The 15109-nt window shown below is 39.0% G+C and overlaps 2 protein-coding genes across 4 annotated transcripts in view; one reads left to right on the forward strand and one right to left on the reverse strand.

The window, feature by feature from the left end:
* Positions 1-6984, forward strand: part of TSPAN12 (tetraspanin 12) — a 47877-nt gene extending 40893 nt beyond the window's left edge. For both annotated transcript variants that reach the window (XM_083830949.1, XM_083830948.1), the window contains one exon: positions 5362-6984. In XM_083830949.1, coding sequence (XP_083687075.1) covers positions 5362-5667 — 306 coding nt within the window. In that variant the 3' untranslated portion in view covers positions 5668-6984. The remainder of the gene's footprint in view (positions 1-5361) is intronic.
* Positions 6985-11782: 4798 nt separating this feature from the next.
* Positions 11783-15109, reverse strand: part of KCND2 (potassium voltage-gated channel subfamily D member 2) — a 303297-nt gene continuing 299970 nt past the window's right edge. For both annotated transcript variants that reach the window (XM_083830907.1, XM_083830906.1), the window contains exon 7: positions 11783-15022. In XM_083830907.1, coding sequence (XP_083687033.1) covers positions 14845-15022 — 178 coding nt within the window. In that variant the 3' untranslated portion in view covers positions 11783-14844. The remainder of the gene's footprint in view (positions 15023-15109) is intronic.

A 15109-nucleotide genomic window follows, 5' to 3' on the forward strand; every position in this document is an offset into this window, starting at 1 on the left:
GTTATGTACAGTGTTTGGTTGGCAAAACTGTTTTTTTTTTTCCATGATGCTTGTTTGTGGGTTTTCTTACAGGCTTGTACTATATACTTGTTCTTATATTTATCACTGTCGTGCAAAAACAACTTTAACTGCAAGGCTAATCTGTCTGACTTCTGCTTTGGAGAACGGAAGAAGAAAAGCTTCTTTAGAAAGTGATTTAAAACAAATTTATGTAGTCTGCTGATTCTAGAGGGAATCTGATGAGATTAGCCTCGCTAGGCTAAAATTGGCTTATGTAAATATCCATTCTGGTACTTCAGAAAAGTCCTTTGGAGTATTTCAGAAAACTGAAGTTTAGTTTGTTGGCTGGGATGGATAAAAGTTTGTTGTAGCTGTGCTGTAATTTTCTGCTGGGATCTCTGAGCTCTCTGTGGTCTCATTTGGAGTCCTTTGCAATAACAATTTTTGTTGAAAGGATGGTGGCTTACTTGAAGACTTGCCTGAGAGTATTTTTGACAGGAATTGTGCTTCTGCTGCTAGATTTTGAAAGCCTTTTTTTTTTTTTTTTTAATGTTGGTCTTCTTGAACTGCTTTTATTCTGACAAACCTCGCCTTTGTGCAATTCATAGAATAAGGAAGTCTTAGATTGTAGTTGCAATGGAAGTGCATGAGATGACTGCAGCTTAGGAGGTTCATTTTGTTTCAGTTTGGTCTGAGAACAAGGGGAGGTCTGCCAGTCTAGTAAAATACCAATAAAATAATTGGTAGGATTTGATAGCTTCAGAAAAATCAAAATTGCATGTTAATTTTTACTTTTTTTTTTTTCTAGCATAATTTTGACAATCCTCAGAACTTTGTTATATATAACAGATCTGTTAAATGTGCTGGTGGTTTATCAGTTCTCTGCTGCTCTGGGAAGTGGCTTATTTAAGATCTGATTATTATTCTGTTGGTACTGTGGTGTTGCAGTAAATCAGAAAAACATGTTTTGTTTCCATTTTAATACTGAAAATTTCAAATGGCTCTTAGAATAAATTTGAACCAGGTCCTTAATACTGGTTTAAAGCTTAATACCTTAATAGCTTAGTAGGAGTTCGAAGCTAATGCTCTGAATGATCACTACAAAGTTTTATAGTATTTGTGATTTGTCAATAAGAACTTTCAGTTTAGTGACAAAGTACTAGTTTTGCCTAGGAAAGTATATTTGTGTACTCTTTAATTGCAGGCTACCAACTATGAATATGTTGCATAAGCAGAAATAAAATGAATTTGAGGATAACCGGGGTAGCTGGATATTTCTCAGTTTTGAGGCTGATTATGAACGTGTATTAGAGCAGAACTGTAAGAACATCATTAAATGGAGGAAGGCAGTCTATCTAGATTGGGCATAATTTGTGTCAGTTATGTGTGTTTTCTGCAGGAGATGCAGGCATTAATGTTATTGCTGTTTGTTAATGGATGTTTCCTCCAGGCAAAAAATGAATTGAATTTGAATACTGCTGTGGTTGAGCATTTTTAAATTGTGACCAGCTTGTACTTTAATCCCTTAAAGTTATCTAAGTATTAACATGAAGACAGTTTCTCTGTAATCAAAAACAAAATTGGAAAGTAACATAATTGCACCACTATCTTTTAGTTGAAGGAAAAAAAAGGCACTAACTTGGTCATTTTTGTTCATTAAGTTCAATTACATAGCTTTTGCTATATTTTTTTTTTCTTTTCAGATTTCAAAGAATCCAAATTTTCTCCTTGTTCTGCGTCTAAACTGTGTTAATTTATAAAAACACAAAAACACAGTGGCATCATGAAGAGTGTAAAGACATTGAGATCCTTTAACTTACTCTGGTACAATTATTATAGAGTACGTTGATTTTATTTAGGTCCTAAATGAGAATCTGTTGACTGTGGTGTGAATTTTGTGTGTCAGGCAAGAATCAGGCCTTTCATCACATAACTTCATGACTGCAATATTTGAAACAATGTTGGCTTTGGGGAATTTCACTGTGATTGAAAAGTGTTGTTTATCATAGCCTGTCTTCAGATTCTATCACTTTGATCAATTGCTTTCTTTTCATAGAGAATTTACAAGATTTGTAGGAAGGATATAACCACAAAAACGGTATTTTGAAGGTAATGCCCATTCTGATGGGTTCCATGAGGTCTTCTGCTGAGACCAATGCCTGCCGGTACTCCATAGTATTATCCTATCATGATTACTACTCTGAATTGTCCCTTGCTGGCGCTGTTCCTTTGATTTCTCTACTGTGAAGTGCTGTAAAACTTAGCATGTGCCAAAGTAGCTAAGGGCCCAGTCTTCAGAGTTTTATCCTTTCTAAGACGACAACTTTTCTGAGCAGCAAGTAGTGTAGCTTATGTTTGCACTGTTGTCCAGTAGTCCCCAGAGCCAGCGTCTCTTTGTGGGTACTTGCTGACCTACAGGGACTTGGGAGCTTTTCAAAAACCTTGTGCAGTAATTACTTGGCCACGTGAGCAAACTGCAACATGTGCTCCACATAAGTGATTATTGTTTCTAAATTCCCATTTTTTGGAAACATCAGCTTATGGTATTTTAACATGCTTTTTATTTTTTTAGGTCTTTTTTTTTTTGTGTGTGTGTGTAAATAATTATTTTTCTGTAAATAAGTGCTTTGGATTTGCACCTGTCCAATGGTAGGGAGAAGTGATGGGTATAACCATCTTCCTAATACAGCACGTGGGTGGTAAGCTCTTTGGAGAAGGGTCTAGTTTCCTGCCTGGGTTTGTGCAGGGTGGGTAGTTGCAACCACTCTCACAGTGAGATATGAAACAAAGCACGGCAATAATGCTGTGAGGTGACTTTCAAGCTCAAACGTCTGCAGAGTCTCCATGGGAATAGCAGTCTGCAGGATGGGTGTCGGTACTTGTATTGCTTCACAGGTGTAATTAATTTGGTTCAGCGTGGGGACCTGCTGTGGCCCGGGGCGTTTCCTGGTGCTGCTGCAGCAGCTGGAGATGGTGTATAGGTGGGAAAGAAGCATGGAAACCACTATGCCATGCCAGTTAGTCCCGGGTTGGATGGAGGACCCTGATTATGGGAAAAATAAAATCTCAGCTAGCCACAAATTTGTGCAGGATTTGCTACTCCAGCTGGATGCATGTAAGTGTGGGACCAATGGGATTCACCCCTGGATACTCAAAGAGCTGGCTGATGTTATCACAAGACCTCTCTCAATTATTCGTCCAAAAGTCTTTGGAATCTGAGGAGGTCCCCGTCAACTGGAAACTGCCAAATGTTGTCCCAGTTTTCAAAAAGGGTAAGAAAGAAGACCCAAGTAATTACAGGCCTGTCAGTCTCACTTCAGTTTCTGGTAAAATTATGGAGATTATTCTGGGAATTATTGAAAAACATCTGAAAGACAGTATGGGTCACAGCCAACATGGGTTCGTGAGGGTAAAGTCCTGCTTAACTAACTTAATTTCCTTTTAGGACAATGATACCCATGTAGATGACCAAGGGAAGACAGTAGATGTAATCTTTTTGGATTTCAGCAAAACTTTTGATAGTGTTTCTCACAATAGCCTTATGGAACAAATGTCTAGCACACAGGTAGATAATACGATGGGTGAACAATCGGTTGGTGGGTTGGGCTCAAAGGGTTATAGTAAATGGGGTTACATCAGGCTGGTGGCCAGTCACTACTGGGGTTCCCCAGGGCTCCATTTTAGGGCTTTACTGTTACCATAAATGACTTGGATGTAGGACTTGAAGGTATACTGAGTAAGTTTGCAGATGACACTAAATTGGGAGGAACTGCTGACTCCCTCTAGGGCAGAGAGATTTTGACAAATTAGAGAGCTGGGCAATCACCAGTCATATGAATTTTAACAAGAGCAAGCAGCAGATTCTGCACCTGGGGCAATTATGGTTATATATACAGATGGGGATGAGAGGCTGGAGAGCAGCCCTACTGAAAGGGAACTGGGGGTTTTGTTTGACAGCATGGTTGAATGTGAGCCAGCAGTGCGCCCTGGCAGCCGGGAGGGCCAGCTGTACCCTGGGGTGCATCAGGCCCAGCACTGCCAGCCGGGCGAGGGAAGGGATTGTCCTGCTCTGCTCTGCGCTGGGCGGCCTCACCTCAAGTACTGTGTGCAGTTCTGGGAGACACAATATAAGAAGAACATAAAACTATTAGAGATTGTCCAAAGGAGGACTACAAAGATTTTGAAGGGTCTAGAGGGGAAGACACATGAGGAGCGTCTGAGGTCCCTTGGTTTGTTCAGCCCAGAGCAGAGCAGGCTGAGGGGAGGCCTCATGGCGGCCTGCAGCTCCCTCACGAGGGGAGCGGAGGGGCAGGCGCTGAGCTCTGCTCTCTGGGGACAGCGACAGGACCCGAGGGAACGGCATGGGGCTGGGACAGGGGAGGGTCAGGCTGGGGGTTAGGGAAAGGTTCTGCACCCAGAGGGTGGTCGGGCACTGGGACAGGCTGCCCAGGGCAGCGGTCACAGCACCAAGCCTGCAGGAGTTCAAGAGGCACTTGGACAGTGCTCTCAGGCAGATGGTCTGATTTTTGGGTGAGCCTGTGTGGAGCCAAGAGTTGGATTCAATGATCCTTGGGGGTCCCTTCCAACTCGGGGTATTTTGTGATTCTATTTGTTCATTTTTCTAACACGTGAATTTCCATGTCATTTTTCACAATATTCATCTTGTCATTTCCTACCAGTCTCAATTACTTGGTGTTAATTTTTTTTTTCTCCTCTGAACTAATACCCAACAGACTTTTCAATGACTTAAATTACTTTGTAGCAAGAGCTATACCTTGATTGGCCCTGCAGAAGACAAGATAAAACTGGTTCTTTGTATAAACTATGCAAAAAAAGGCAGAAGTTTCTACATTCAGATCAGAAATGAAGCCAAGTTAATTTTTAGAGTGTAGTCTACAGATATGCGAGGCTGGCAGAGTGTAACTAGCATAAATGAATATGCTTTTTGCAGTGAGGAAATGCTACTATTTCAGGAATGAAATGCAGAAATAATGCTACATGTATATGATACTGTTATTACTCAGTACTAAAGAAAGTCTGTTTTTTACTCAATACATTCTCAAAATTTGTCAGAAATCCTCCATTAAGGGGGGTTTTGTTCACTGTTCCTTACTCAGACAGTGTCTGGAATGTAATGATTTTTCTACTCCTTAGAGTATTTCTGCTGAACTAAAAAACTGGCATATAATGGATGCAGGTAACACTTAAAAAGAAAAGGTGAGAAGAAACATTGATGAGGTTATGCAAGTCTGTAGATCTTTTGGGGGAGCCAGAAAAGCCAGTACTAAAACTGGCTAAGCCTTGGGAACTGCAAGCCAGATAATATTGACTAACTTTTTTATATCTATTTTTGTTTCATAGGGATGCGGTAAAAAAATGTACACATTTTTGAGGGGGACGAAGCAATTGCAAGTGCTGAGATTTCTTGGAATCTCTATTGGAGTAACGCAGATTCTGGCTATGATCCTCACTATTACCTTGCTGTGGGCTCTGTACTATGACAGAAGGGATCCTGGGGCGGATCAAATCATGTCCCTGAAGAATGATACCTCACAGCAGCTGTCATGTCATTCTGTGGAGCTACTGAAACCAAGCCTAACAAGAATCTTTGAACATACATCCATGGCAAACAGCTTTAATACACACTTTGAAATGGAAGAATTGTAGGTGATTGAATTAATCTAAGAAGTTACAGGGGCTTTAATGATTTTTTGTTGTTTTTATTCTGTTCCATCAAGTGTACCAAATATACCGGTCTTCCTATGCTTCAAAAACCAGCTAATGATTGATAAAGAGGCTTGTGTAGTAAGAAAGATAATGAAATGTCTGTATTTCAGCCTCTTAGAAGAGCCATATAACAGAGTTGTTCTTGTTTTTAAAAGGCATTCATTCTCTGGGCACAGTAATAGTTAACGTACTGTCACAAGATGAGTGATGTGTAAAATACTGATTTGTTCACGTGTAGATAGACAGAACCTCTAAGGGAAGCATCATGGGAAAGGAAGAAAGATAGTTGTCTTCTGAAGAAATGGCTGTGCTTTGGACAAACAAAATGTGACTTCAGCTGAAATTGACTTTTACATTTTTAATAAGCCATTTGGAAAATGTCTTAAAATAATCAGGGATCTATGTATATATAATTGTGTGTTTTTGTGTGTGCATGGATAGCAGAACTACAATTCAAGTAAATACTTGGATTTGAAAAATTGCAAGATCTGTAAAAAGTGCAAGATTTTCTTTTTTCTAACAAAACCTTTATCTTAGCTATTATTGTTAAAGATGTTCTAAAACTTCTATTTTTATCTAATGTAACTGTTTAATTTTTAAATTTATTAAACGGTTAAATGTATTAAACAGGGATTAAAAACAAAATGATGATTTTGGACAACAGACTTTAATTTTCTGAGTTTTTCTGAATTCTAGAGAATTCTCCTTTGAAACAGTTTGTTCTATGGACTATTTCTTAGTAAAAAGAAAAAAAAATAAAACTAAACATTCTTTCCAAAATGGGGATCAGTATAGGAGTAGCGTATTTTTTATAAATACATCTTTTCTCCTGTCTGTGATTCCTGTGGAGATGGAAACAAAAGACTACAAGGAAAATGCTTACAGTTCTGGATGCTATTGCAATAATTGTAAAAGTACATAAGGAGAAATTATACTTTGGCTTGTACTTCATTAAGAGCTCTCTAGTGGCTTAAAATGCCAACTGGAAACAGCGTTAAAATGTATTTATTGACATGGGGAAAGTGCATTTTACTGTATTTTTATGAACAATGTTTATTTCATAGGATTATTTTTACAGTCAGCCACGCTCCTGAAATATATATTTGTTCCACTGAGTACAGTAGTTTGTGGCAAATGGGGTTTTTATATAATACTACATTTCAAAAATTCTTTCATTTGTTTTGGAATTTGTAAGAGGAAAAAAAAAAGTAAGGTGTGATTTGGTAGACAATAAAATCACTACTGTCTTAAATTCCATAATGGCTTTTTCATTTTGAAGTCACAGAGTGTGAATGCTTTGGTGGGTGTTGGGAGGGTCCTACTGCTAGTGTGAGTTAATTTGATGCATCTTTACCCATTCTACTTATTCTGTCATGGAGAAACTGAGCTGTAAATTTCAGTTGCTTTTTTATTGCTTCTAAGAAAGCTTCCAAGGGATCATGAAATTAAGCTCTTCAGTTGTGTGGGCTGTTGTTTGTTTTTTAGCAGTCTACAAGTGGGTGTAATTACTTCACAGGTTATATTGCAAGCAAAATTACCTTTTTGCTTTTGTATCTTTCTTACAGAGATGCTAATACTTACTTTGGGATTTAAGAAAAAGGGTAAAGGATAGAGCTCTCCAAATTTTGATTGGAATGACTTTGTCAGAAATATGTTTATGTGCCTCTCAGAAGGTTTTATGCCCAGCATTACTGCACATATGCAGATTTCCATCCTTCCCACTGCTTAGCCTGAGCAACATTTCTGTACATGTCTGTAGCTACAGAGAAAGTTCCATGTTGAAAAGGAGGATGTGTCTAAGAAAAGACAAATGGCAAACTATGGAATGTTTTGATGGTGGATTGCATTTTGTCAGGTTGGGGTTGCCTCCCATAGGCAGGGACTCCTCCCACTAGACCAGGTTGCTCAAAGCCCCGTCTAGCCTGGCCTTGAACACCTCCAGGGATGGGGCATCCACAGCTTCTCTGGGCAACCTGTTCCTGTGCCTCACCACCCTCAGAGTAAAGAGTTTCTTCATAATATCTAATCTAAATCTACTCTCTTTTAGTTTAAAGCTGTTACCTCTTGTCCTATCACTATGTTCCCTGACAAAGAGTCCCTCCCCAGCTTTCCTGTAGGCTCCCTTTAGGTACTGGAAGGCTGCTAGAAGGTTTCCCCAGAGCCTTCTCTTCTGCAGGCTGAACAACCCCAACTCTCTCAGTCTGTCTTCGTAGGAGAGGTGCTCCAGCCCCTTGATCATCTTTGTGGCCCTCCTCTGGACTCATTCTAATACTTCCATGTCCTTCTTGTGCTGGGGGCCTCAGAGCTGCATACAATGCTCCAGGTGGGGTCTCACAAGGGCAGAGTAGAGGCAGAGAATCACCTCCCTCACCCTGCTGACCACTCTTCTTTTGATGCAGCCCGGGATATGGTTGGTGTTTGGGGCTGCAAGCGCACATAGCCAGCTCGTGTTGAGCTTCTCGTCAACCAACGCATCAGGTCCTTCTCCTCAGAGCTGCTCTCAATTCATTCTCCCCCCACTCTGTATCTGTGCTTGGGATTGTCCCTGCCCACGTTCAGGACCTTGCACTTCGCCTCGTTTGAACCTCACGAGGTTTGCATAGGCCCACCTCTCAAGCCTGTCAAGGACCCTTTGGAAAACCCTAAGTTCATTTTGGGGATCTCCTTTGCTAGCATGAATATTTTATGAGTTTGTAATCCTAACATTTGGACATTTCCTTTACTAGACTAAATCATAGGCCACATAAGGCTACTAGACCCTGTGATAATTCCAAGTTTCAGCCTTCTCTAAGTACAACTGTGCCTCTGGTCCTGGGCTGCTTTTACTGCCCAAGTTGCTTGGTGTTAGGCTTCCCAGGTGGTTAAGAAGCACTGCAAGTAGGTGTAGTTAGGGCAGCAGTATAGCTGTCTGAACACGATGAGCCGGAGTATGCTCACTGGGACAGGCTTAGGGGTTAAGGCTTCTTCCATCTTGAGAAATGTGCATATGATAGAATACCTTGTAGAGTCTCCTTAGATCTGGATTAGGGCTCCTGAGCTGGGTTTGTGAGATACCTGTATTGCTGCTCTGCCTAAATTTTGTTTGTGCATCCTGTATATATATTAGAAATATAGTATTAAAGTTATATTATACATGTATGCATAGTGGTTAGACGTCGACTTGTAGTGATCCTCTCCTTTGAGACTGAGGAGTATTTATGCACCCAAGGTGCCAGTCTGACAAAGGAGGTTAGAGAAATGAACCTATGCCTGAGGTCGTCCAGAATGAGATTTGTGTGTTTAGGGTGGAGATCAGTATGCCACTGTTCATTAAGCCCAGGATTACTCCTACAGCAGTGTAACAGATGGTGGAGGTACTCATATAGTCCTTGTGGGGGTTGCCAGTTCTTAGAGCAGAATGCAAGCAAGGTGTTGAAGAGCACCCTGAGAAACAGGGTCTACACATGTCCCTGGGATCTGCTCAGTTTTTCAATAAAGAAGTTCAATGCCTCTTGTTCAGTTCAAACATTGAAAGGAATTTATCAAATCACAGTTAAAACATTAGGTCCAGGGGGTGGTGAATCCATACCATGAACAGAGAGATTAGGGGTTTGTGGTAGTGCTTCTTGAAAAATGATTTGGTGGCGGTTCCTTCATTGTGGTAGGGCTCCTTTGATAAGGGACCAGTCTCCCAGACCAGTGTTTTTGGACTTCCACGATAACAAACATCTATAGTCTGGGTAACTTGTGCTTGGTACCCAGTTCCTGAGCCAGTCTGCATTCAGAATGGGGTTAGCTTAATTCAGGGAAAGATTTACATGTCAGGAATGATGAAAGTATTCCTTTTCTGGGAAAGAAAACTTCTATTTTGAGTATCTAACCCCATTTGCCAATCTAGGTCTTAGCTGTAAATTGGAACACTTTCAAACTTTTCTCTTTTTGTGTGATCAGACTATGAGGTGTCTATGTTTTTCTAGGGCTTGTTAAAGGAGCCTTAAAACTGATTGACTGGGTTGCTGTAAGTCTATTCTTTTCCTGTAGAGCTTTAGGATACAAGTAAGAGAGAGGCTGCTTGGCAAAAGGGGAACATTTAGAGATATTTGCAGCAGTGAGAACTACTTCAGTCTTTAATTTCCTTTTCCCATTAGTTTTGCGGGAGTACCCAGAGGAGAATGGTGGTATATTCTTTCTGCTGTGCAGCATAAGCTGTAATGAACCAAATCGTTCTTGTCACAAGAAGCAACTATGGAGCTGCTCCTTAATGTTTTTCACAGATCACTTAATGTGTTAGGAAATGGGTCCCCCCCTGCCCACATCAGACATTTCCATTCAGCCACACGAATCTCACAGTTGAGGGAACTTGCTGCAGCAGTGAGGTTGAGTGAGGTTTACAGGGAGATAATTTGGGAGTATGGGGATACTTTCAGGAGACAAACTTCACTATTCCTGGTCTTTGGACAAGGTATTGCTTATCCACCAGCAGGTCACGAGTCAAGGCTTTCTGGAAGACATATAACTGCTTTCTGTTCTTTATAACCACCCATTTTGTAAAAGCACCCTGTAAATCTAAGAGAATATTATAAAGAATAAATAGTAAAAAGAGAGCCTGTTGGTGGCTGTGACAACACAACTTATGATAAGGGAAATAATGTAATTATGATTATGATACAGAAAAGTGTTTTTAAAATAGTTTTTGGGGTTTTAAAATACTTTTTTGAATACTTTTTTTTTAATCTCTAAAGCATTATATTTAATTCATGTGAATTATTGAAATGAAATTGTTTCTAAAAACTTAAAACTCCAGTATGATAGACTTGTTTTTTTTTTTTTTTTAACAATTTGCGATGTCGTAAATGCATAAGATTTTTTATGCATCTGCTTGCTTTTTATTCAGCACTCCCCCGCCTTCAGTTGCTTGTTGTGCATACTTGTGCATACAGTGAAAATGGGTATTTGAAAAGTAAATAAATAATGCAGGCAAGTAAGAAACTAAATGGTCTAGGTAATTAGGTATGTCTTACAGCCTTTGTCAATTTATCTATGTTGATGTTGTCCGCTACTGACAGCTATTCTGTCTCTCCGGTTACACATCATTCTGCTGTGTAGTTACCGATCCTTTCTGTTCCAGGACACCTGAGCATCTTCAGATGTTTCTGTAGTCAATGGCAAAATAAAACCACGGTGAGCCCCAGTTACAGGCAAGAGAGCATATGAACTCCTAAGCATCCTCCCAGTCCAAATCTTTTCAATCCTGTCATTTTACTAATCTATCCTCCTCCAGACCGATTTTCTTCTTGAACGTCACCCTTTCCCACAGAGCATGTGCAGGTTGCAGTGTGCTCTTTGCTGCAAGTGCATTCGCTCAGCTGTGGGTGCGTTTCTACAGTGACTATATACAAAAATCTCAAAATGCAAAGCATACGTTGTCTGTTTCTGAAGACATTTTATGGGAGGACAGTCATTCTCCTTAAAAATTGTCTAGAATGGTTCAGCTCCTGATAAAGTTGACCATCATGCATGCCAGTGCTATGGCATAGGCAGCTGATAGATGAGCATCATCTGCACTGTCATTTGCCTCTTGCAAATGATCTGCAGTGTGTTGTTTGCTGCTGTGAAAGGAGTTTGATCACATCCGTGCACTAATATATCAAGGGAATTTGCTCTCAGACTTGAGGGGATTTTGTAGCCTGGGAGATATATCCAGGTGTCTGGATATATTCAAAACAAAGCAGAAATTTTTTGAAATATTTGAAAAATATTTTTGAAATAATTCAGTGCTCCAGTTTTCTCTGCTGCTGCAGGTTGGGTAGGAACTGACAAAGGACTCCTCGTAGCAGCACTAATATTGAAGGGCAGCGGGGAAGGGAAATGTGGTGGCTGCCTACCCAGAGAAGGGCAACTCTGTGTTAATGGAGCATGCTGGTCTTGGTAGCTCTCTTATGGTTTGCATGGGCTCAGATGTGCTTGCCTGAAATGTGTACTGGGGACATTCATTGTCCTCAGACAGTGTTCCTTGACTCTTGGTAGGAAAAAAACAAGTCCCATGAATAAGTTATTGCAAAACCAGGTTGACCCATTCAAGCATGCAGATGTTTTATTTAAATATTCCTCAAATGTCTATTTATTCAGCATAATGCATGTATTATGCTGCCTTCTGAAATACGATATATGACTGTCAAACAAAATTGTCAAAAACAACAACCTCGGTCTCTTTGTATGATACACAGAAATAATTACATTTCATGTACAGTACAGATGCATTTTACACAGTCATCAACAGTCATTCATTACCAAAACAGTATTTAAATCACTTAAAACACCAAAAGAATGTGTATTTCCCAAATTCAGAATAAATTAATGATTTTGCATGTAACATATGGAAATATAAGACAAGACTGCAAAATCATACTAAATTATTCCTTAAACTTTAATTTAAGAATGAAAGTACAGATTGGTTCAGCGATATAACTGTTATGCAAGTGTATTGCTGTAGTACGATTTATTTATTTTTTTTATTCATGCGAAAAGGAGAATAAAGAGTTTTTAAGAGACATGACTTGATGGAGTCAGTAGGTTTCCTGGGTTGTATGTAATCTGTCCCAAGCTGCGTTCAATAACTGCCTTTTTACATTATTTACCTGATGTAACTGGTCAAGAAGTACCATATGGCATTAAGCTGTTGTTGCAGATTGCTAGTATCAAGGCAGATTTATATCAATAACTGTTTTAGCAAAAGGTTGAGACCAAGCCTTTTTTTTTATGAATGGCCATGGGTAGGAGGAGTATGTAAATAAAAGCTCTACGACCATTTTGTTTTTTTTTTAACCCCATTAAAACTTAGGTAACTCACCAGCTTCAGCAGATCTACCGCAATTTTCTAACAGGCTAGAAGGGAGGAGAGCAATGCAATGTAATTGACTTCAGAAATACTCAGAGTTGGTGTTTTGTCAGAGGACAATCTATGATTCTGCTATTTTGATCTAAAAGAAATTTAGAAGCTCAGTTTATAGTAAGTTATTCTGATTTGCACAAAAAGTGGGAAGTTAACTGCAAATTAGCTAAGCTTCTGAATAGCTAAACAATAAGAAAAAAAAAGTAATTACGTTATATACTCCTTTTAATTGCAATTTAAGTCTAGTATGTGACATTATATTTTGGTGTATGTACTGTAGCACGATAGTCCATCATCTACTCTTCAATCTCTGTTGACATGTACAGAGAAATATTAGTATCTGTGTGCAGTAAAACATGGTGTATCATCAGCGAGTTTCAGTTTTTAGTGGGTGTTTTCTCCTAATGTAAATTTTAAGGTCAGTAGAACGCTAACAAATACTATTCTGAAATATATACTACTCAAACTATTTAATAAACTGTTAGTCATTTAATGTAATGGCCTCTAATGCACCGAGCCTTTGATTTATATGCATATTTTATTTTGCAGACATGCAATCATTTCTGATCCAGTGTTCTCGATGTATATATGTATGTATCGATATGCATATATTCCATGTATATTTGATGTATATGATGTATGGTAGTTCATGTATATAGGAAGCATTATGATACATCTTCTAACACACTCTTATGGAGAAAAATGACACTTTTTTTATCAGAAAGGTTCCTGCTAACATCAATGCATTTTAAAAATGAAGCCAAAAAACCTTAACTAGCAGAGCCTTCGCAGTGCCTTCTAGGCCTGCCCACATAGGCAAATTCCAATGGATATCAATTGCATTTTTGTAGCTTCGGGACCCAATTCATTATTCTATCAGTGTTCTTAGGTAATTAAATATCTTGACACAATATAAATTCTCAAACAAATTTTAGGATGCAAGTTTACAGATAATTACAAAAATAATTTAGTCATCATTTTTACTGAATACCTTTCAGTGTCTTCCACCTTAGCCAATACTCTGGATGCTGCAGAATGTCAGTGGGAAAGGTTTGGAGATAAGTGTTAGTGGATCCTCAAAACACCTTTGTTGTAAATTCATTTCAAATAGTATTGATCCTGTAACAGTACATTGGAACAACAGATTTGTTCTGAAAATACAGAAGTAGACAAGATGTCTACAGAACAAATGACTATGCTGATTCATCAGTAGCCTTAAAATCCCAAACAGTATGGTAACATTGGAGTGGAAAATGAACTGTCATAGAAATAGAGGACAGTAGACAAAACAAACAGTGATTGAGTAGCACATTTGTGATGCACAGTTTGGCTGTAGGATTATTTAAATGTTTGCAATTCGCAGTTTGTAGTGTAGATGAAGTTTTGTAAAATACTTTGAAGAAAAATAAATCCTGATTCCTGATACAACAGGTGTACAATGACTTATTGCAGTTGTAACAGTACCTAGGAAGCAAGATAAAACAATAGTAAATATTGAACTAACTGAACACTTTTAGTTCACTAATGAATGTTTAAATAAGAAATACTGTGTTTTTCAAAGGGAAGTTATTTGTACAACTACCATGGAACATTAACAATCATCTTGTTGTAAGTGCACAGAAATGCCCCTTTCTACAGTAAGATTTTATCATGCCTAATCTGAAAAACAACAAAAGTAAACTGAGATCACAGCTCCAAATAATTTCAGCATGCATTATGGTTGTATTTATTTCAGTCAGTACAAACATGTTTCATATGAGCATTTTTTTTCCTTTTTTTTTCTTTTTTTTTCATAGTTGCTCAACAAGTTTGTGGTTTATTAACAGAAGAGAAAAAAAGACAAGTTATCAAAATGTTTCTCATTTTGCATTCAGCAGGAACACAGGTTTGTTTCTATTTTTTTGTTTTGTGTTTTTTTTTTTTCCTTTTTTCTAAAAAGAGCTCTCATGATAAGAAGAAGCATCAGTGGGGACATTTCATTGTGCTCATATAGTAAGTCAGGATGGTCACAGAAGCTTCCGAGTGTCAGTTCCAACAGTGTGTAGAAACTCCGTTTGGTTCACACGCTACGACACCGAGACCCACAAAGTGCTGTGGTTTTCCTGAACCTCTCGATCCGTTGCTGCTGGCACACACATCAAGGGATGTTGTCTTTGTCAGCTCTCTCATTCCTTAGGACTTGTTTCCCACTGCTCCAGCTCAGCTTGCAAGTGGTCTTTATTCTAATTTATAAATAATTCCTTGTTTTACAAAGCAGATACTCTGACAATGTTTCCTCCCGAATATTCGGGAGACTCTGGCCTGTCGTCTCCTTCAGGTGTGGTGACTGGAGGTGTTGGGATGCTAATTATTGCTGTAGTGACATAAGGCTGCTCACAGTTTAGTTTAACACACTCTTCCACTTTGGCATTTAAGCTGGATCGGCTGGAGGAAGAAACAAAAACCCATGAAGAAAGAAAGCCCATATTACAGCAAACCTCTTGTACGCCCAATTCTACTGCCTCAGCCGGT

The sequence above is a fragment of the Anser anser genome, assembly GCF_964211835.1.
Source record: "Anser anser genome assembly, chromosome: 1".
NCBI lineage: Eukaryota > Metazoa > Chordata > Aves > Anseriformes > Anatidae > Anser > Anser anser.